At 43.5% G+C, this 23,802-nt stretch overlaps 1 protein-coding gene across 1 annotated transcript in view; it reads right to left on the bottom strand.

The window, feature by feature from the left end:
* EDN3 (endothelin 3) overlaps positions 1 to 7,867 on the bottom strand; it is a 103,026-nt gene extending 95,159 nt beyond the window's left edge. Inside the window, exons 1-2 of the mRNA XM_044298814.1 lie at positions 7,662 to 7,867; positions 3,876 to 4,197 (exon numbers count right to left, since the gene is read on the bottom strand). Of these exons, the coding sequence (XP_044154749.1) occupies positions 3,876 to 4,197; positions 7,662 to 7,713 (374 nt within the window). The 5' untranslated portion in view covers positions 7,714 to 7,867. The remainder of the gene's footprint in view (positions 1 to 3,875; positions 4,198 to 7,661) is intronic.
* Between the last annotated feature and the right edge of the window lie 15,935 nt (positions 7,868 to 23,802).

Genomic DNA, 23,802 nt, shown 5'->3' with positions numbered 1-23,802 from the left:
GCCTTTAGAGCCATTCCGTTATTCATTCCGTCATAATAGAAGTCTATGGGCTGCAAAACGGATCCGTCCCGTTTCCGTTATGCAGGGGAGTCCTCTTTTATTATCATGGAATGAATAACGTAATGCCTCTAAACGCATTCCATCATGCATTCCGTCATAGAATTGCATTATGGTCCGTAGTAAAAGGATCCATAATACAATTCACGTTTTACCAACAAACGAAGTGTGAACGAATTTCAAAATATGAAATTCGCTCATCTCTAGCTGCAACAGATTAACTAGTACCAGACTAGGTATAGGTGAATCCTATAAATGCACCTCACTGTTTGCATGTGCATATCTACTGCTATGGGGCTCATTTCACAACAGAGATAGTGAGAGGGAAATGAAATGCAGCTCATAAGCCTTTCACATCTTGAATTCTTAGCTTCTCAAGATCATCATTATGTGGGGTCCAATTACAAATTTAGCTATGGGGTCCCATGTAATGCTCTACCTTCATTTATCTACATACTCAATTTCTTCTTCCACCGCTCAACTCTCAACCCTTGTTGCAGAAATTTCGGTGACTATTGCATTCTTCTTAATGGAGCTTTCTGAAATCCTCAGAAACAACACTATTCAGATGTATCATTCCAATTTCAGTTACAGAGATGTCAGAGCAGTGGCGGCCCCACTGCAATGAAAATATCATCTACATACAGGCCAAGTAATTTGTCTTCTAAAAGGTCTGGACTGTATCACTAATGTAGTCTGTAAGGCTGAAAAAGACCTGCATCCATCTAGTTCAGCCTATCATTCTGCTATGCTGATCAGAGGAAGGCAAAAAACTTCTAAATGGCAAAGGATAGTGCTACTAAAATGTATATATATATTTTACGCTGACTCCAAATATAAATCCCTGGATTAAAAAATCATCGCCAGAAACCAGTAAATACAATTTGTTATTACACCCCCAGACATACATCCAGGTGCATTCTGAACTGTTCCGTTGAGTTCATCACCGCAGCATTTTCTGGCAGAAATCTCCATAGCCTCCCTTCTCTGCATATTTTAGGGAGTTTTGGAAGCCAATATCAGGAGTGGATCATAAACACAGAAACATAGAATGTGTTGGCAGATAAGAACCATCTGGCCCATCTAGTCTGCCCAATATACTAAATACTATGGATAGACCCTGGCCCTATCTTATATGAAGGCCTTATGCCTATCCCATGCATGCTTAAACTCCTCCACTGTATTTGCAGCTACCACTTCTGCAGGAAGGCTATTCCATGCATCCACTACTCTCTCAGTAAAGTAATACTTCCTGATATTACTTTTAAACCTTTGCCCCTCTAATTTAAAACTATGTCCTCTTGTAGCAGTTTTTCTTCTTTTAAATATTCTCTCCTCTTTACCTTGTTGATTCCCTTTATGTATTTAAAAGTTTCTATCATATCCCCTCTGTCTCGTCTTTCTCCCAAGCTATACATGTTAAGGTCCTTTAATCTTTCCTGTTAAGTTTTATCCTGCGATCCATGTACCAGTTTAGTAGCTCTTCTCTGAACTCTCTCCAAAGTATCACTATCCTTCTGGAGATATGGTCTCCAGTACTGAGGACAATACTCCAAATGAGGTCTCACTAGTGCTCTGTACAGCGGCATGAGCACCTCCCTCTTTCTACTGGTAATGCCTCTCCCTATACACCCAAGTATTCTGCTAGCATTTCCTGCTGCTCTATGACATTGTCTGCCTACCTTTAATTCTTCTGAAATAATGACCCCCAAATCCCTTTCCTCAGATACTGAGGTTAGGACTGTATCACTGATTTTATATTCTGCTCTTGGGTTTTTACGCCCCAGGTGCATTATCTTGCACTTTAAAAGGAGACAAAGGAGACAAAATATCAGTATCCATTGGCTACAAAAACTGCACTGCATCAAAAAACCTGAACGTGCCCTTAGGCCAATTTCACACAAACATATTCAGTCTGAGAACTGAAATGCACTCTATGTGAGTAGTATTTTGCGGTCTGAACACTGCTCCAGTGAGACAAACTCATGGCATTCTAATAACTTATAATGGTTTGAATTCTTACTGCGGCTGTACTGAATTATACTCATGGCATTATATGAGTATAGTTCAGTTAGGCTTGGCAGGAACCTACCGCATTATAGATCATTATAATGGCGTACGTTCGTGTCACAGGAGCGGCGTTCAGCTTAGGAAATACTGCTCTCACATGGAGTGTGTTTCGCCGACTGAATGCGCTCATGTGAAATTGGTTGATACATTCATTCAAATAGGTTCAGTTTCAACAGGCAAAGGGGACTTTAGGGAAAGACGCAGTCATGATCTGGAAGGAAGGAATGATCGTTGTAAATGTCCACCCTTATTTATCCATTTTGATCAGCTTTAGACTAATGTGTATGGTCCTCTATGTGGCCAACAACTCCCTTTCTATGTTGGCGTAGTAGTAGTTTTTTTCCCCCCATCTAGTAGATTCCACCTTATCGTTAGAGTCCTGGGTGTAATTGGTATATGGGAGATATATTGACCATTTATACATAGTCATTAGGTGTCCCCCTTGTTTTTTTTCTAAATTATGTGGCAAAATGTGTATGAGACGTAAGGTGACCTCTAACCCAAAGGGGATTTTATGGTCCTGAAAACAAGGTATGTGAGTAGAAGGCCTGGCTACTAGCCTAGAACTCTGTAAATTTGTATCAACACCATGGTAAAAATAAGGCTTCTCATAAGAATAACAGAGCATATAATGTAATCCAAATATCTTAATCGTAAAAATAACATTTCCCAATTCTCAATTGTTTGTGCTCTATTTTGGCAATGGATATGGTTTGTTATTTTTTTTATTGTCCAACGGCTATAGTTATCTGTATTACAACCAAAACTCAAATTTCATCTCCTGAGATCCACATGCAACAGAGGAAATCATTTTTGGAATTTACAATTCCTTAGTAACCCTAGTATCTTAAAAACAAAACAAAATGGAGATCCACTCAAGAACCGTAGTAGTCCCACATTAGGACATGCACATTGTGATAAACCAGGAAGAAAATGGATGACCAATGACAGATGATGGATTTTCATAGCTACTTAAGAGTCATAACAGTCACATCAGTGACAATAAAGCTGTTGGGACCCCATCCCATCTTCCTAAACCCATGCTGAAAACAACTAAGTGATTTAGCCGCAGGGACCTCAACATCCAGGAATACCTGGTCTTGACTAAGATTTTTGTAATTTCCACCAACTGTAAAGTGAAAACCCAATTTTTTGTGATCCATCGATCAGATAGTTTATAAAAATCAGTTAGTTGGTGGATTTAAGCTCTGTGATCCCTGCCATTGCCGAGAATGATAAGCTTCTAATGCCTGCTTATGGATCAAAAGAACAATGTGTATGTCCCATCCTCCACAGAGATGAATGAGACCTTCCGAAACAAGCCAATGAGTGTGCTTGGATTATCCAAGGGTCCTACTCAATTTACGTTTCTGTCCTTTCAGACAAGCTAGGACCCAGTGATTCTCTACATGAGTAGGTATGGTGGTCCTCTTAATACATGACAGAAGAAAAAATGGTGACAAACATACATGTTCCAGGAAGGTAGAACATTATATAGAATTTACAACCAAATGAGTTGGTGATAAGGCTAAACATAGAAGCTATAAGACCCAAGGTGTTGACCATCAGAGTCTGGATATATGGTAGGCTGTACTAGGGAAGGCAAAGCCATGAATGTAAAGAACCTCTTTGGAGAACCATCATAGATCTCAGCACACTCAATATACAAGCTCCTGATCCATGAAGGACTGGTCAGTCACATCACCTTGTCACACAGAAGACAGGGCAGGATGAGTACCTTTACTTACTCAGGTGTATTGATCCATATGATGTCTAGATGACAGTAGTAGACACACTCCTTGTCTTTGTATGTATAACATGTACAGCGTCTTTCCCTCCTGTGGGCTCCCCCAGAATCTGGCTCCAGGTGAAAGCTGGGGCTCATCTGCTCATATCCAGGAATTGGGGTTCCTTGAGGTCCAGGGGAAGCTGACCTAGGGGGAAGGGTCACTCCTGATTGGAGAAAGGTTGTCGGTGACTCCTCTTCTCTGCTAGCTTTTCTTCCTCCCTCTTTAACTTGGAGGCTGCCCTTACCCCCTGGAAACTGGGGCAAAAGAGCCAGAACAAACCCTAAATTATAAGAAAGAGAAAGTAATAAGTGAAATATACTGTGCTCAGTTATTTAGTGTTAAATGGCATGTCCACTTTTTGCCACCGAATTTATAATTGCTCCATTGATGATGCAAACATGGAGCCAGATAGGCCAGCGTAGGAGCCATATACAAAATAATGGCAAGAGACTGTTAATCAAGGCTATTTGCAAAGTTGCTTAATTCTGAATTTTAGATGCATTGGGGTAATAAAAGAAAAAATGCCGATTGAAAATGTGGACCTACCGTTTAAATGGTGCTCTATTGAATACACAGTGTGTTATAGAATACTATGCAATAATAATATAATATATACATCTATTAATAGAAGCCATGCCAAACATTGCTTACTGGCCTATCCTATTCAATGGCATGCAGGTTCACACAAGGATTAAAGTATGAGTAAGGAGCATGGATTTATCTGACGATATAAACAGTGTTTATCACCAACAAATAGAAGATGAGACTATACATGGCGTGTACCAATTTAATACCAGTCTTGCCCCCAGATGCAAGAAATGCTACACAACACTATAATCAAATAATGATATATGTAAAGCTCCACATGTTCCCTGGTACAGGACATGGCAAGTAATCTTGATAGTGATTTGCAAACCACTATTAGTTGGGTGTCACTGGTCTTGGTACTAACTCTAGTTCTACCCCCTCCACCCTTGTTATGCATTTTTAACACTACTTTAAAGTGATTGTCACATGAAGACAAGTTATCCTTATCCACAAGATAGGAGACGAGTTTGATCTGTGGGGGTCTGAATGCTGGGACCAAAGCCAATCACGAGAATGGGAGTCCCTGCTCACCAGTTTCGATGGAGCAGCACTTACACATGGGGCATGCCATTCCATTTAGCTCTATATAACCAAGCACTTGTACTCAGCAATCTCCGACAGTGCCGTAGCGTTAACAGGAGAGTCAAACGTGTGTCTGCCGCTCTATTCAAATGGAGGCGTAACTACTATAGTGGCAGACCATGCAACTGCTATGGGGCCCAGGGCAAGAGGGGGCCCAGTAACAGTTGGGATCACCTCCTCTTCTACTGGAGGTAAAATTTGGTCAGGACTCTACCCTCTTAAGCAGGCATGCTCAAACTGCGGCCCTCCAGCTGTTGCAAAACTACAACTCCCATCATTCCCTGACAGCCTACAGAAAGGCATCGTGGGAGATGTATTTTTACAACAGCTGGAGAGCCGCAGGTTGAGCATCCCTGCTCTAAAGGAACAACTTTTAGTAAACGAGGCAGTGGAAAAATGGCCAAGGGGCATTAAAAAGATTTTAGGCAGAAACCCTTCTGTCCTGTGTGGGGGGCCTGGTTTGATCCTTGCTATGGGGCCCTTACTTCTCTATGTACACCATTGCACCAGCCCCAATTCTTGTGATTGGGACCCCACCGATCAGACACTTGTAGGACAACCCCTTTAAAATGCTAAGGGTCTCTAAACAATTTTGTATGGCCTTTTCTGGTGGCTGAAACAAATGGCATAATAATCACATGTGCTTTTTTTGGGGTCACCTGTTTTTGCTGCATTTTTTGTAGACAGTGTACAGAGAGACAAAAAAGAAAAAAAGCTGCCTAATTAAAAATGCCAGTAATAAAAAAAACGCTTTTGTGTCCTGCCTTTTATAGTTTTCTTATAGATCTTCAGTTAACATCTGGAGCTGGTGGTTTTAATGCAAAAAAACTCAGAAAGAAATGCCCAAAACACCTGCAAAAACCTACATGTGAACCCATCCTAAACCGGGATTGTAATTATTAGCCGCAACGGTATTCCTAAATTCCCTATATTTCTATATATTTGAGGCCTCATGCACACGACCGTATTTCAGTGTCTGATTTTTTTTTGCGGATAGGATGCGGACCCGTTCATTTCAATGGGTCCGCAAACAACGCACGCCGTGTGCTGTCCGCATCCGTATGTCCGTTCCGTTGCTCCGCAAAAAAAATAGTGCATGTCCTATTTTTTTCTAGTTTGCAGACAAGGATAGGCATTATTAAAATGGATCCGCAAAAAAAAACAAAAAAAAAAAACTGATGCCATACGGAACGTCATCCGTTTTTTTTGCGGATCCGCAATTTGCGGACCGCAAAACACATACGGTCGTGTGCATGTAGCCTTAATATTTATAGATACACACACTTTTCGTATACACCTTTTTTTTAAGTTAATTTTTATACTTTTTCCCTATGAAGTACTTTAGATTTTGTTTTTTTATAAGTTGATCAGCAGAAGTTTGTTCCAGCAGTTGGAACACATGTAGAACCTGCATTAACCTTTTTTCCCCTAGGTTATTAATTATGAATGCTGTGATCTGCTATAACACAGAATACACAAGCAGCAGTGATAACATCATCCCCATCTGGTTTGGTTTTGTGCATGCACCTTTTACCAGCAAGCAGTCGATCGGTAAAATACCAATACAGGGGACTAGTCACACTAATGCATGCACATTATAGCTATGGGTTTGCTTGTGTAAGTCTTCATTCAGCAGTAAATGCAAAGTCCAACTTTTTCTTTTATGGTTCTATTAAAATTGCCTGGGATCAAAACTGTGCAATCCTCCTCCATACGGGCTCATGCACATGAACGTATGTACAGTATTTTGCGATCCGCAAAACACGAATCCACAAAGAAAAACTGATCTGTGTGACGTCTGTGTTACATAAGTTTTTTTGGTGGATCCATTGTAACTATACCTGTCCTTGTCCGCAAAACAGACAAGAATAGGACATGTTCTATTTCTGTGCGGAACTGACTGGCGGACATACTGACACGGAAAGCGCACGTCATTTCTGTGTTTTGTTTTTTTAGCACCATTGCAATGAGTGGTTCCGCATACGGAACGGACACAGGCAAAAATATAAGTTTGTGTGCATGAGCCCTAAGTTACAGAAAATTGCATAAGCTCTTGGGGTGCAATCTCCTACCAGATCACATTGCAAGTCATAAGTTAATGCTGAGTGCCAGCCTTCAGATCCTTATAGATGATGATGATGATGCAACCCTCCTGAGATGAGCACTTTCATAACAATATCTAAAATCTAACACCCGACACACTGCAAGTCGGAAGCAGAATCCCACCTCCAATTCCTGAAATTTCCAGACCTCAACCATTCACATGAATCAGGTGAATCCAAAAATGACCAAGTCCATCTGAGTAGTATGAACCTGAGGAGAGCTTTGTCCTCAGCAAGAAAAACTGCAAAAGCATAAAGCCATACATTGAATAGTAATAATATAATGAGATGCCTCAATTCATTCAGCCACTTAATGGTGCTTGTCAGGTTTCTTAACCTCATACATTTACACCTGAAAACCACAATAGGTTCCTTAACTGTCAGGGATTGTAGTTCCTCCATGGCTAGGAGTGATAACTGCACCCAACTACACTATAAAGAAGCCCCCCCCAAACATTGTGTTTGCACTCACCTGTGTTAGAAGTGACCAGTAGTCCCAGTAGAATCAATAGCCTCTGCTCCATGAACCCAGGTGTAAATTATCCAGAATGTGATGCCACAATTGCTCTCCTGCACTAGATAATCCCTGCCAGACAGCCCTGTGGTGGGGTGACCATTCCTGCCTGTGCCACTTGGAAGTGTGGTAACTGCAGGCTGCTGGATCTCAGCAATACTGGAGAGATACCCTGCTGCTCTGTGCATAAGAAGAGATCAGAGAGGAGATATAAAGGTGGTGAGCAGGCGCCTCCCACAGGACATCAGCGTCATTACCACTGCTCTAGCAGCAAGCTGAACCTTCTGATCTGTGTGCATCACTTCACATGTTCCCATTGTATGCAGATTATGTAACATCACCATAGGAGAAATTCAGGACCATTGCAACCTTGTTGCATCATTTAGAATACTATGAAATATTTGCAGAATAGTAACATTTTTAAAGTGATTGTCTATTCTTAATCCCCACTGGTCCCTCACTGGTTTCTGTTCTTCCTGCACAAGTGATGAGGTGTCTTCACCGCAGCAGCTAATAATTGGCTGTATGTCTCTTCAGCGCTGCGATTGGTTCCATGTTGTGTCGACAGGTCATCAGTGGAGCAGAAAGAACAGGGGCTGGCAGGACAGGACTGGGGAAGTGTCTAAAATACTTTGCTTTCCAGTTGAACCTCATTTTCAAGATCTCAGATCAGGGGGGTAACTAGAAATGACTGGGTCACTTGGCACATTTTTGAACAGGACGCTCCTCAGGTACTTCCCCATAACCCCCTCCTCCGGTGCAACCCCCACTCCTGTGGCCAGTCACGATCGTCCACGCTCGCCATACAACCCCCCACCTGGAGTGCTGGAAGTTGCTGATCCTTGTTGTTCGTCATCAGTACTGATCATGTATCCCTGCTATCATCACAGTGAAAGGATCTCCGCGTTCCTTCAAGTCATGCACCCCACTTTTTTTATTACACAGACACAATGGCGCAGCTTTTTAGGTCAGTCTTAATTTTCTCCTCTGCGCTGTCGTTAGATGTGTGTGCCTCGTCATAAATTAGGCGCACTGCTCGTTTCCAGGGGTTATGACCACCCTGCAATCCAGCAGCAGTGGTCGTGCTTGCACACGATAGGAAAAAGCGCTGGTGGCCGGGACCATGAGAACATGCATAGGCATGCATGCACAGCAGCTCCTGTCTCCCCCACAACCTCTAGTCATGGCAGTGTAGAGTGAGCACAGAGGGTCCTCCTGGTCAGACTTTCCTGAGGACAGACGATGATGCTCATAGGCAGCGACCAAACGACTGCACAGCATGTCTCTGTAGTAGTCCTTTTTTGCATGCCTCTCAGAAGGTCTAAAAAAGGCACCCATTTTTTACTGTTAACGAGGGTCTAACAATGTGGATAGCCAGTAGTCATCCCTCTGCCGAATCATGACAATGCAGCTGTTACCCAGTCCTAACTAATAAAATCTGGTCCTACCTCATCCAGGGTGTCGCTGGCGTCGCCATGATGTCCACTGGATCCAGAACAAGATCCCTGTGGTAAAAAAAAAGAATAATCGCATATGGAAGGGATTGAGACTGCCCCTGTGAAATCACCAGCAGGGGGGGCTGTGCTGGCCTGTAAGACTGAACCATGCCAATGTATAGCAGGGTAATCTAGAACATTTCCCCTAAGTGCTACCACATAGTACTAATGCCCACATTGTGGCCCCTCACAGTAATTAAGCCCACCTTGTGGTCCCTTCAAAATAGTTATGCTCAGATATGTGGCCCCTCACAGCAATTTTGCCCACCTTTGTTCCTGTCACAGTAGTTATGCCCACTTTTGTGCCCCCTCACTATAGTTACGCCCAGATATGTGCCCCCTCACAGTAGTTATGCCCAGGTATGTGCCTCCCTCACATCGGTTATGCCAGATTATGTGCCCCCTCACAGTAGTTATGGCCAGTTATGTGCCCCTCACAGTAGTTATGGCCAGATTTTTGCCTCCTCACTGTAGTTATGGCCAGATACAGTATGTGCCCCCTCACAGTAGTTATGCCCACATATGTGCCCCTCACAATTGTTATGTCCACATATGTGCCCCCTCACAGTAGTTGTGCCCACATATGTGCCACCTTACAGTAGTTATGCCAGATTAGGTGCCCCTTCATTCAAAGTAGTTATGCCAGATTAGGCACGTCCTCAGTAAAGATGCCCACTTTTGAGCCCCCTCACTCTAGTTGCCTCCAGCCTGCAGCTTTATGAAAAAAAAAAAAAACACATACATACCATCTTCCCTGATGACGTGTTCCCACACTCACATGGTGCTGCTGGCTGTACTGAAGGCCGATTCCTGGGCTTTCAGTGCTCCTCCCATAGCCAGTAGCACGATGTGCAGCCTGCAGGGGGCGCACCAGAGCTCAGAAGAACAATAAAGCAGGGAGCAGAGAGGGCTCCCTGCTTCACTCTGGAGACAAACAGCCCGACAGTGACTAGAACTCCTGGATGAGTGCGCCCCCCCTTTCCTTGCCTCTTCACTCCCCCTGCCTCTGCGCCCCCCCCCCCCTGCCTCTGCGCTCCCCCTGCCTCTGCACCCCCACTTATCTCTGCGCCTGGGGCTCATATTACACATTTTTGAAGAGCTCTCTGATGGGGCCTGGCATTGTCACTGTACTTCATGCCGGGTCAGAGCGATCCCCATACCTATGAGTGTAGGGGGCCTCCTCCACCCTCTGCGACTGCAATCGTTACACCCCTGCAAGTAAGCATGCATCTGGCCAGTTGCACAAGGGACTCAGAGGGCCTCCCTGCCTCCATCTCCACTGCATACTGCCATGGTTTTTCAGGGTCATCTGCGTCGTTTTTGTCATCACCCTCCAGCTCCTCATGCTCCTCTCTTGTTGCTTGGGCAGATACAGTTAATCACCTAGTTGTGTATAACATTTCTGGGCATTTATGTCCTCCTCCTTGACCTCTCCCTCCTCCTTTGCCAGTTCATCCTCCTCAGTACTCAGGTGCCGTGAAATGTAGGCTCCACATCTTCTGTCCCTCGCCAATCAGATTGATCAGCATGTGAGGGACTGGAATGACATCATTCACACCGTAGTTCTGCTGACTGACAAATAAAGTAGCCTCCTCAAAAGGCGTGATAAAACGCTGTGTGTCACGCATGAGCTGCGACTGAATGATGTGGAAGTTATACCAGGGAGTAGAACTGTCCACCTGCAGCATTAAGAAATCGTTGACCACCTTCCGCTGCTGGAAACGTCACATATCAGGCAATGTAGGGGAAGAGCATTTTGCCTCTGTGGTTTAAGGAGGTATTATTTTGCATGCTAGGAGTGGCTGAAATGCATGCACAGTTTCCTGGACATTTTGCAGTTCAGTGGAAGACTTGAGGAACCAGGTTACAATGAGACGTGCACCATGCAGGATGCATGGTTCAGGCCCCCCGACGCAGCGCAGACAAAATGTTTTTCCCATTATAAGTAACCATGGTTCCCACCTCCAGTTGTCGAGGAGACGGCCAGTGTTAGATTTCTTTATTGATGACACCGGGCAGTTCCTCCCCGGTATGGCTCAGTTCGCCAAGGCTGACCAGGTGCAGAACCGCATGACAACACCTAGCTTTGCATAGGTGATATAAATGAGGACCACTGTGAACTGTGTCTATAGGGGAAGGTGAGGACAAAGTGGAGGAGGAGGAGGACATTGGCAGAAAAATCACAGCATTACAATCCGGGGGGAAGCATTGCCATCATCAGGCCAAGCTACTGGTGTGCTAAGGTCAGAACCAGATTTACCCAGTGGGCTGTGAACAACATATATTGACCATTACCATAGTTATAACCTCTTATGTCAGTGCTGGTTTGAACTCTACCAGACACCAAGAGTCCCAAGGACTGGCTCTCCCTGTTGCAGTGCCGATACAATGTTCTTCCTGTTATCAGTAACCATGATTCATATCTGGCCAGGCTGACGAGGTGCAGCACTGCATAACGACATCTAGCATGATGACGAGGTTCAGAACTAGCATCCAGTGTGGAGGCAGCATTGCCATCACCTAGTTGATGGTGTGCCTGGGCCAGAACCACATTTATCTAGTAGGCTGGGAACGACATATATTGTCCTTGACCATAGTTAGAAATTCATGTCAGTGCTGGAGTGAACTCTACGAGACACAAGAGGCCCATAGACTGGAGCACCTTCTGCTCAACATACATGTGCTGGACTGGTAAGCTTATTTGGAAAAGTAATGTCAGCTTAGAACTCTCCACCTTGGGTGGGCACAAACCATCATTTCTCTGAAATGTGCAGAGTCAACTACATAGAAGGTTGGGACTGCAGTACCAGAAACTTGGCCAGGTGCATGTTCAGCTTCTGCGTTGTTGGAAGAGTGCACACATACTGTTGTCTTTTTGCAATCTCCTTGGTGATTGCTGTCGAAACAAGTGATGAGGAGGAGCATCTGGAGCAATAGGACATTGAATTTGATGGGCAGGAATGACAGCTTCTTTCTGCTGACATTTTTGGATCCCTGACTGCTGGAGAGTGGGTGCTGGCCGGTAGTAGATGCTGCATCAGACTGGAGCAGTAAATGAGTGACACCGTTTTCCAAACCACTTTATGGTGACGCTACCATAGAGTGAGTCAACCATTCCAGTACAGCTGGATTGTTGGTCAAAACATGACTGTTGGCCATAGTGTACAGTAAATGTATCACTAAAATAACAGATTAACTCTGAATGTCGGTGCATTAGAACATAATGCAGTCGGCGATGTATTTCACCTGCCTTTAATACTGAGGCACACTAACTTTATCACTAAAATAACGGAATAACTCTGAATGTCAGTGCACTAGAACATGATGCAAATGGCGATTCACTCTCCCTGCACTCTCCCTCTCCAGTATTCTTTAAAAAAAAAAACACTTTGCTGTAACACTGTCCCCAGCAAATGAGCGCTTGCCACATCTTTCCTTATGCTCAGCTCATACTACAATGGTGAAGACAGTAGGGGATGAGGGTTTTATAGGGCTGTGACATCACAGTGGGTGGCTACCTGTGGATTGGCTTGTTGCACGGCATTATGGGTGATCTTGCGTTCCTGGGCTTCTAACTTTCTCTTTGTAATACCTGCAGCCGCCATTTTAGGAAAAACTGATCTGTTACCACGAAAAGTGAGGAAGTTCAGGTTCGTTGCAAGTCAAAGTTTTCCTAAACTTTGGACAGAATTCACCTTTAAATTCTTTGTTTCACTCAACACTGGTTATAAACCCTGGAAATTATCAGTGTATAATGCGATGGAATAAAAAAAATTATTTTATTTTAAATTTATCATTTATCGAAGTGAGACAATCCCTTTAACTGTAAACTGGCCTTTCAATCTGTGAATGAAAACAAGAGGGATCCCATTCACTGACAGCAAACAGGGATTCTGAAAATGATGATAAATCAAACAAAGTATAAGTAAATCAATAAACACTCTTATCTCCCATATGCCAGAAAACTTCTGTCAAATAGTCACAAAGTGTGACACATGCAGTGGTTGTGCAAAATGTTGCAACCTTTTTTAGGTTTAGAGTCCTGCTCTCCACTTTTCTGAGCAGAGCAGAGAGGGCAGTGGGCTGTGCAAGGTTGGCTATAGCAGGTTCGGTACATTTATTATTATCTATGTGAGGATACTGTTGTTGATGCACCATTATTATTAAAAGGAGCACCTATTAATAATTGTGGTGCATCTGACATCAGCGGCGGATACCTTAAAGGGAATGTGTCATCAGAAAATGTCCTATTGTTTTATTCACGATTTTATCCTAACATATTTTTAGATTATTTTTTTTTCCATGTCACTATCCATATTTTATAGTCTGCAGTCAGGGTGGTCCAGCAGCGCCAGACCTCCCTGACTGCTTCTGTACGAGTCTGCTTCTCACTTTTCTCTAATAAAACTACCTGCATTGGTCAGCAGTTCATGCAACCACCATTATGATCATACTTAAAGAATTGTAGTGTGGAAATAGGCTTTTCAATGAAAAAAAGTGCAGAAAAAAAATCTCCCCCATATGTTTGGTATCGCCACGTCCGTAATGACCCACACTACATACATTTTAGGGAAATTATCCCTTACAGTAAACACTGTAAAAAAAAAAAAAAAACAGAATTGCTATTTTATTCTTAGTTGCCACCAAAAAAATTAATAACAAGCGATCAAAAAGCGTAATTTATTAAAAAATGAAACCAATGAAAACTACAAGTCGTCTCGCAAAAAACAATCCTTCACAAAACTCCACAGAAAAGTTACAGGTCTTGGGAGGCAAAAATATTTTTTTCCTTTTAAAAAAAGGGGGCTTTATTGCAAAACAGTAGTAAAATGTAAAAAAAAGTATGTTTTTAGCATCTCTGTAATTGTTCTGACCAAGAGAATAAAAATATTATGTTATTTATACCAAAAAATGAATGCCATAAAATATATAACGCAAAAACTCAGTGGCAGTATTGCTGTTTTTGCCATCTCCCTCCCAGAAAGATTTAATAAAAGTTAATTAGAAAGTAATGTGTACCCCAAAATAGTGTCAACTTGTCCTGCAAAAAACAAACCCTCATACAGCTACATAGATGGAAAAATAATAATGTTATAGCTCTTGGAAGGTGACGATGAAAAAAGGCTGGTCACTAAGGGGTTAAAAGGACAAACATTGACTTATGGGATATCTTTCAGTGTAAAAAAACACAACTGGTCAATCAATAGAACAGCACCACCTAGTGACCACCCTGGCATGAACAGCTATACCAAGCAAATTTAAAGAGATTCAGTTTAGGATCTGCCAGTTATCAAGTATTCATATAATTATCTGTAACTGAAGGAACATTGTCATTAACAGGGTTTTTCTTTCTCAATCAACAAAATATCAAGCCCTTAAACATGGGCAAATTATTTGGGAAATTATTGGGAATAAATGTTTGTGAAAACGCTCATTCCCGTGACTTGCTCTGAATAAAAGCACCACCAATCACCCAATTGGTGTGGATACCAAAATCATCAGTCAATGTACAAAAAAAAAAAGAAACACTGTGTTCCATAGGATTAACTCCGCCTCAGATAGAAAGGTCCTTAGCTTTTGTTCAGATACAGTACAACAGCCCTGTGCTGTATGGGAAACCCTTCAGATAGATTTGGAATAAATGGAAAAAAGACCAGAATGGTGTGATCCCACTAGCTCCCAGTACATTCCCAAAGGAGTGGTAATAAAAAAAAAACCCATGCAAATAGCAAAGGTGTTTTTGTAAGAAATATTCGTGACTCCAGTTGCAGTGAAGCAACAGCGGGGCAGAGTCCCTTTAAGAAATGGTGTTGGTGGTGGTACCCAGGTGTAGGAATGGCCAAGTGGTATAGGGTGGCTTACAATGTCCCTTACTGTTTTATATGTGTCACGTTGCTCCTACCTGGATACACTGGACCCCAGTCTATGTCTTCCGAAGCAGCCAATAAGGGGGGTAGTTAACTTGGGGATGAAGAATAAATTGAGTCCAGACTTTGTGATGAAGTTCAAACAGCTTTACTTTGTCTTGGTTAGAGCAGGAATTAGCATTAAAACTCTGGCAGACAAACTCGTCTCTGCTACATCTGTTGCTCTCTGGTTCTGCTGTACTAACAAGGTAGCTGTATAACTTAGCTTCATCTGCATGCTGCAACTTCTCTTTGTATGGTCTGTCTCTTAATTATGCCAGGGAACTCTCATCCTGGTTCCTGAGTCTCTAAGCTGTGGCCTCCACATCCAGCAGAGCTGACGATGCTCTAGCTGGCTTGGCTTGGCTTGGCCTGGGCACTTCCAACAGAGACGTGTCCAGCACTTGCTTCCTTCCCCTAGCCGGGGGTAAACTAGACTGCCTAGAAACTAGTCCCCTACCTTCCTGCGGGAAGTGGAACTCGCCCACTCCTCCACAGAGGGGGTGTTAGAATGGAATGGAAAACTTCATTCTATGTAACTATAGCTCTGCCTTGTTTTCTGCCACCTGCTGGTGAACCAGGCACATTTCACGTGAACATAACAGTTGCAAAATAGGAAATGCACAGTGTTTGGACCTGGAATAAATACACATGATGACATGAGGTTAACCAATAAAGACAGTAGCGAGGTGCTACAAGGTGTTTTTATGTAGGTTTGTACCTTGTAGTTAGAATATATTATTTATCAAGCTCCTATAATAATGGTACTTTTAAATAGAAACCATCGCTTACACATTGCCTTTACAGAAGTGGTAAACCTTGCCAGATGCAAACTATCATTGCTGAGTAGCCACATCATACTGCACTTCTCAATCAGTAAGTTCCATGTTGAGAGATACAGAGCTCCCTCAAGACATCATTTTTGAATTACAATAGACTTTTCTGGGATATTTTAAACTGAAACATACAATGCCTCAGACTCCAACAAATCATCATTGGCATTTCTATACTGGTTTTCTAGTAGTTTCAGCACAGGGTGGTACTACATCTCCTGTACTGCCCTCTATCTGTGCCAGGATGAGCTGCTCCTTTGGATGTCAGTTAATGAGGTGATCTCTAGTGTTCAGCGCGAATATTCGATTTGCAAATTTTAATCGTGAATATCGCCACTTTGAGAATTTGCGAAGATTTCGAATATAGTGCTATATATTCGTATTCTCAAATATTCTAGATTTTATTTTTCATCAGTAACCTCCCTTCTTGCTTGTGGGCCGATGAGAAGGCTGCAATGTCTTTGTCTTAGAAACTCCCCAGCAGCCATTTTCTACAGTTTTTTAAAGTTCTGAGAGAGACAGCAGTGTCATTGCTATGCTCTGTGCTTTAGGCCCCTTTCACACGGGCGAGTTTTCCGCGTGGGTGCAATGCGTGAGGTGAACACATTGCACCCGCACTGAATCCGAACCTATTCATTTCTATGCGGCTGTTCACATGAGCGGTGATTTTCACGCATCACTTTTGCGTTGAGTGAAAATCACAGCAAGCTGTATATTGTGCGTTTTTCACGCAACGCAGGACCCATAGAAGTGAATGGGGCTGCGTGAAAATCTCAAGCATCCACTAAGCTGGAACCAATTATTCGTTTTCTATAGAGTTATGGACTCAAATTTAAATGGTTTCAACTTACATTGGTCGTCCCAGAAACAATTAATATTGTAGCTTGAGGGACCATTGTAAAGTGCACTCTACATTAGAGTCCTTACATCTTCACTTATTTATTTCTAATGTTATTCCGATCATGTGGGACATAACCCTTTAAGGATATCTGAACACTCTATCAGGTCACTGTCCCAGAGAACTTACAATGTTGTTTACACAGATAACTATCAGGACTTTGATCACTGTTGACCGATAAGTGATATGATATTAAGAAACCAGTAAGATGGAAAGATAGTAATTTCCAGGGAGAAGATGTTTAGATATTGTTACTCCCAAACCTACAAAAACAACATATGGCCAACACTTCATAAATGCAATATACAAGGGTGAGTAAATAATTATCCACACTCTGGCTGTAGAATTAATTTTAATCAACTTTCAGTAAAGACAAATACATAATCTTTCGACATAACCTCCCTAGTTTGTCACGGGGCGCCGCCGATGCGCTGATTCTCCACAGCGCCGGCGGCACCCCGCCTCTGTACAGGAGTGAGGACGTGTGCAGCGTCCTCGTCTCCTAGGTGACGGGGGCAGGATGGAGCCGGCTGCACATGTCTCCTTAGCGTGGCCGACGTCCTCGGTTCCCCCAGCAACGTGATGAAGCCTGAGCACCGAGCTGGGCACTCGGTGCTCAGCCATTTACAGCAGGGCGAGTCATGTGATGCTGGACATGTCACATGACCCCTGTTACTCAGTATTTAAACAGGTAGCCTGCTGGCCACAGGTTGCCTGTTATTTAGGTTCCTTCTGTGATTTTGCATTCCTGGCGTACTTACCTTTTGCCTATTTCCTGACGATCCTCTGCCTGCTCCCTGTGTACTTTGCTGCTCTCCTGGTATTCTGACCCCGGCTACCTCCTGACGATCCGCTGCTGACTCCTTTGGTCCAATTTTTTTAGAATCCGAATCCGAAAAGGTTCTCGAATCTCTTGAATCTTTCGAATCCTACGAATCCTGTACATAAGACGTGTGTGAACGGTATAAGAAACAAAGTGATCCAAACTCAATATTCTTTTAATATGAAAAAATAGAGTCCTTACTTTTTTAACAAAGTATTTCGGATTTGGATTAGAAAAAAATTGGAAATACAGGGTAATACAGCGCACATACCTCTTACATCCAGTGATGTCTGGATGTCATAGTGCCAACCCCCCCATGTGCCAGTATCATAGTGCCATCTCCCCCCCTCCCAATGTGCCAGTATCAAGGGCCTCTCTCCTTCTCATCCTGATTCCTTCCCACCCCCCATGTGCCAGTATCAAGTGCCTCCCGCTCCCCCTAACACTTATACTTACCTCTATGCCAGCAATGCGATGCAGCCTCTTCCGGCCTGTGTCCCACGCTGTATGTCCGTATATTGAGTCAGTGCTTGTGTATTTCAGAAAATTTTCTGCTGGGACTTCTATGGTACTTCTATGAGACTTCTACTGTAGACTCTGTTATAGCTGTTATAGCCAGTGTAACTCCATACACATGACAGCTGCCCCAGCACACTCAGCTCTGCTACATCTATACACATAACAGCTACCCCAGCACACCCAGCTCTGCTACATCTATACACATGACAGCTGCCCCAGCACACTCAGCTCTGCTATATCTTTATATATGACACCTGCCCCTGCACACTCAGCTCTGCTATATCTATCTATCTATCTATCTATCTATATAAGACTTTAGGCCAAAATCTGTCAGTGGCGCTTATAATGCATTATTTCAAAAGTAAATTGTCAGTAGCAGTGTCTTCAGTGTGTTTGTGGAGAGTAAAGGACATTTTATTGTGCCTCTCTGTCATTAAGATTCATAAAACAGACTTGCAAACCGTTCCACACTTTATGTTACTGTGTACATTAGGCCAAAAAATGTCAGGAATACAGAAGGGTTCCAAATGAAAGACCCATGGCCTTGTCCTCCCAGAGCCAGAATGTGGGTAGTAGCAGCACCAGCTATCCAGCCAGAGGTTTCAGTAATAGTAGGCCGCTGATCTCCCTAGCTTCAGAAAGGCAAAACATTATCCTAAAATGTTCTTCAATTATATAAATGGTAAAAAGTGATGAGGGAGGAGTTGTAGAGAGCGATGAGGAGAAAGAAAATCTATTAAACGTTTTTTTTTGTTGTTTTTTTCATCAGATGAAATGTAGAGTTCAAAAGTAATTGTCCATTAAAAGTGGCCTGTTTGACCCAGGAGAAAGTGAAGTGCTGTCTTAAAAAGATAAAAATAGACAAATTACCAGGCCCAGGTGGAATACACTCCTGTATCCTATGTAGGTATTTGCTCTGGTAGGCAGGGTAAGCGGACGCAATACAGAGGCAAGCCAACGGTTGAAAAGCGAAAGTTCTGTGTTTATTCATACAAAAAGGCAGAAAAGAAAAACAATACTTTGCAGGGTCCTGGTGTTAATTCACACAGCAACAGTCCTGGTGCTAATTCACACAGCAAGAATCTACAGAACAAAACATGTCACCTGGCAGTCCACAGCAGGCTTTAGGGCGCCTGACCCCCAGCAGACGGCTCTCATGTGGCTCTCAGCCTTGCAGCATTGCGGAACTCCTCAGCTCCCAAACACAGAGCTTCCACAGCTCCACTATCACCTGGAGGATCATTCCCCACCCAGCTGAGCTGCTGGCTGGGTTTTTAAATCCCAGCCCAAAACCTGGCCTGGAATGTGGGGAACAGCCACCCACCCTGCTTTTTGGCTGCTCCCAATAAGAACCGGCCCAGATCGGCTTTACAGCCACACTAAGAAAAAACTGTGTCAGCACTAGCTGCTGCTGACACACAAAATTACCGGTTCCTATCTCGCCAAGGCCAGGAACCTCAATGACACGTATTCTCTGTTAATGACGGACCCTTGCGCCTTCCTACACCTAAGAGGATAAAGTAATGTCAAAAACCCTTATTTCTGATATTTAAGTACTCTTTATTGACAGAGCGTGTTCCACAGGATTTGTGCTTAGACAATATGATGCCAATATTCGAATAATATCCCGGACACTAATAGTATAAACATAATGTCCCCCAAAAATTATTGTGCTAAACTGATACTGTGCCAGGGTGCACAGGAGGGCTTGGACAGCACTCTGTGCATCAGCCCACCAGGAAATTTCCCTGTAAAGTCTATGGCCAATCGGCCCCTGGTAATATAGTTTGTAAGGCTAAAAAAAGACATCTGCCCATCCAGTTCTCTTGCAAGTTGATCCAGAGAAAGGCAAAAAAAAACTCTGTGTGGGTGTACTCATTTAAGGGGGAATAAATTACTTCCTGACCTCAATCAGGCAGTCAGAATCAGGGGCGCATCCACAGGGGGGTCCAACGGGTCCCCCTAGAAGCAGTCCCATTTTTTTTCATTTTTCCAATATGGCCACACCACCAATTAGGCGAGGTGATCACTCTGGGTGGCGCGGCCCTGGAGATACGTGGGTGTCACAATCAGTGTGGGGGGAAACACCCACTGAACACAGGAGGGAAGGGGAACAGTAACTGGGCCTAGAAACTAGGGAAGCAACAGGTCACCTCCTAGACAACTCTAATCCGGGCCCTACTTATCTAACAATATGAATAGACCTTGAATATTCATATGCAGGATACCTAGGCCTTAACATCCCTATAAGGCCCTGGAAAAGGTTACATAGTTACACAGTTACATAGTTAATACGGTTGAAAAAAGACATACGTCCATCAAGTTCAACCAAAGGATAGGTGGGGAAGCGAATCCCAGAACGAAGTGAGACTCAGATTTCTACATGTTTTCATAATTATTAATGTTAGGACCAGAGACAACCCATTCCTCCCCAGATGGACGAATGGAAGTCTCTGTCTCAGGCCCAGATACCGATGTAGTAGAGTTAACAACTCATGCTTTCTGAGATTTCTTAGATGTGTTATCTAAACTAAGCACCTTCAATTGATTTTCAATGGCTTTTGTTTCAAGATAACATGATGATTTAAGAAATTTGAGTTAAGAGTTTAAGTGCTAACCCTGCTACATCTGTACAAACAACAGGGAATAGAACAAACAAAAACAAACGCAACACTAAACTTCTGTAGAGACGGACCAGCAGGAACACCAGAGACAAACTCACACCAGCTCAGCCAAAACCAAAATAAGATATCTACCGCATAGTAAGAAGGGTGGGATCAGACTATAAATGGTAGAAGTGATGACCACTGAACAACAGCTGAGAAAAGGGAAGTGGTCATTAACCCTATCAACACTGAATCAAGAGAAATCAAGGAGGCTGTTAGATTTCTCCACGCTCAGCCAATCTCCTTGATTTCCTGACATCAGTCATCTGAGGGACCTTGACAGTACCCCCCCCCCTTCTATGGCTGACCTATGGGCACCCAGGACCGACCTTATCAGGATGTGAAAGGCCTTCACCAGATGATTTGCATTAACATCGGCCGCTGGAACCCACATCCTCTCCTCTGGTCCGTAACCCTTCCAGTGGACGAGATACTGGAGGGATCTACGGAGAACTCGGGAGTCCACAATTCTGCTGATTTCAAATTCTAAATTACCGTCCACCATGACAGGAGCGGGAGGCAAGGAGGACGGCTCAACAGGTTCAACACTTTTCTTCAACAATGACTTATGAAATACGTTATGAATTTTCCAAGCCTGAGGGAGTTCAAGACGGAAGGCTACAGGGTAACAATGGCAGTGATCTTATATGGCCCAATAAATCTTGGGTCCAACTTCCAAGAAGGTACCTTAAGCTTAATGTTTCTTGGGGACAGCCACACAGAATCACCCACTACAAGGTCCGGACCATTCATACATCTCCTGTCAGCCACACAGCCACACGCTTATACCTGTTGACCATCTTTTTCAGGTTATTTTGAATTTTCTGCCAAATTGAAGACAAATAAGAGTCCTCAACACACTTTCCTCCTCAGGAATACCGGAAGTTTAAGAACCAGAAAATGTGCCAAACTGCAGATGGAATCCATATGCCCCATAAAACAGCGACTTATCATTGGAGTCCTGTCTACGGTTATTAATAGTAAACTCAGCTAACGACAAGAATGAAGACCACTCCTCCTGCTTCTCCAGAACAAAACATCTCAAGTAAGCCTCCAGATTCTGATTGGTGCGCTTCCTCTGTCCGTTCGACTAAGGATGAAAAGCCAAATAAAAGGACAATTGTACCTCCAGTCGAGTACAGAACGCTTTCCAGAATCTGGAATCAAATGGAGTCCCCCCATCAGACACCACATCAGAGGGAATGCCATGTAGTTTCACGATGTTATCGACAAACACCTGTGCAAGAGTCTTGACATTAGGTAGAGCTGTTAATGCTATAAAATGAGCCATTTTGCTAAACTGATCAACTACCACCAGGATCACAATTTTACCCGAAGAGTTCGGTAAATCCATGTACCCGAAGAGTTCGGTAAATCCATGATAAAGTCTGTGGACAAATGCGTCCAAGGTCTGGACGGGATGGGTAACGGAAGAAGAGATCCAGAAGGCCGAGTATGTGTCACCTTAGCACAAGCACAGGTACAATAGGCTGACACATAGTCCTCAACACACTTACGCAGCCCTGGCCACCAAAATCTGCTCGAGATGAGATCGACAGTGGATCTACTCCCAGGGTGTACAGCCAAGACAGTACAGTGATGTTCCTCAAATACCTTATGATGTAAGTCTGAAGGAACAAACAATTCACCCTGGAGGACAAGAGTCCGGTGAATCTTTGGGCCTCCAACACCTTAGCCTCAAGATCAGGCTATAGGGCAGATACCCTACCCCTTCAGACAAAATAGGATCTTTAGAATCACCCCCCTTCCCCCAGGAAAGCTGCGCGACAAAGCATCCGCCTTGACGTTCTTAACCCCAGGGCGGTAGGTGACAATGAAGTTAAATCTGGTGAAAAACAGCGACCATCTGTCCTGCCTTGGATTCAGTCATTTTTGTGATCAGTAATTACCATAATAGGATGAATTGCTCCTTACAACCAATGGTGCCATTGTTCAAAAGCCAACTTAATGGCCAGCTATTCCCTATTACCCACGTCATAATTTCTTTCAGCAGTCGAGAGTTTTTAGAGAAAAAAGCACATGAGCGCCATTTACTAGGTGAAGGACCTTGCGAGAAAACTGCTCCCACCCCTACCTCGGATGCGTCAACTAGAGATGGCCTTGCCGTTCCCCCAGCGGTCGTTTTGCGGCGAACTTTGTGTGTTCGCGATTCGCCAAACATGCTAACATATGGAGAAATTTGTGCCCGACATATTGTTTTACATTGTGAAGGACTTTGACCCATGACACATCCATCAGGTGGTACAGGACAGCCAATTGAGACATTTCAGCACATGGACATACACCCTACCTTATAAATAAACCTGATCTGTCCGCCATTTTACATTCAGTGTTTTGCCAGTGTAGGGAGAGGTTGCTGTGTGGAGCAGAGACAGGCTGTTAGGGACACAAAAGTCATTTTAAGCACTAGTATAGGTGTACTATCGATATGTGTGATACACAGAGGGGTGCGATATACTGTTATAATATACTTTTATAATGAGTCAAAAACACATAGATCTATATAGTGATCACCTGGAAGTCAGGGGGCTAGGGGCTTACTAGGGCAATTTTTATATAGGGTAAGGTTCCGTACGGGGTCGCTCTTATCAGCGCAGGTTATCTGTGGTTAGGCTATCAGGGCCAGAATAGCACCCCCCTGTAGGTCAATATCAGGGACAGTTCTTTGCCCACCCTGTCCTTCAATACCACATCATCATCTAGCCCAGGGATGGAATTTTTTTGCTTTCCCTCCTGGATTCATCGATGAGCACTGGAACCCCCCGGATTGTGGTAGGACATATGGTTTTTGATTTGGTGCCACCGAGCACCTGATTTAGTGCCGCCGGGCACTTGTTATTGCCTACCACATCTATGCTTTTTGCTTAACTTTAATAATTTAATTTATTTTCATTTTGAGGGATATCTTTTCCATTCACACGTCCGCAAAATGGGTCC

This window comes from Bufo gargarizans, chromosome 6 (genome assembly GCF_014858855.1).
Source record: "Bufo gargarizans isolate SCDJY-AF-19 chromosome 6, ASM1485885v1, whole genome shotgun sequence".
Lineage (NCBI taxonomy): Eukaryota > Metazoa > Chordata > Amphibia > Anura > Bufonidae > Bufo > Bufo gargarizans.
This window is presented reverse-complemented; position numbering and strand designations above follow the sequence as displayed.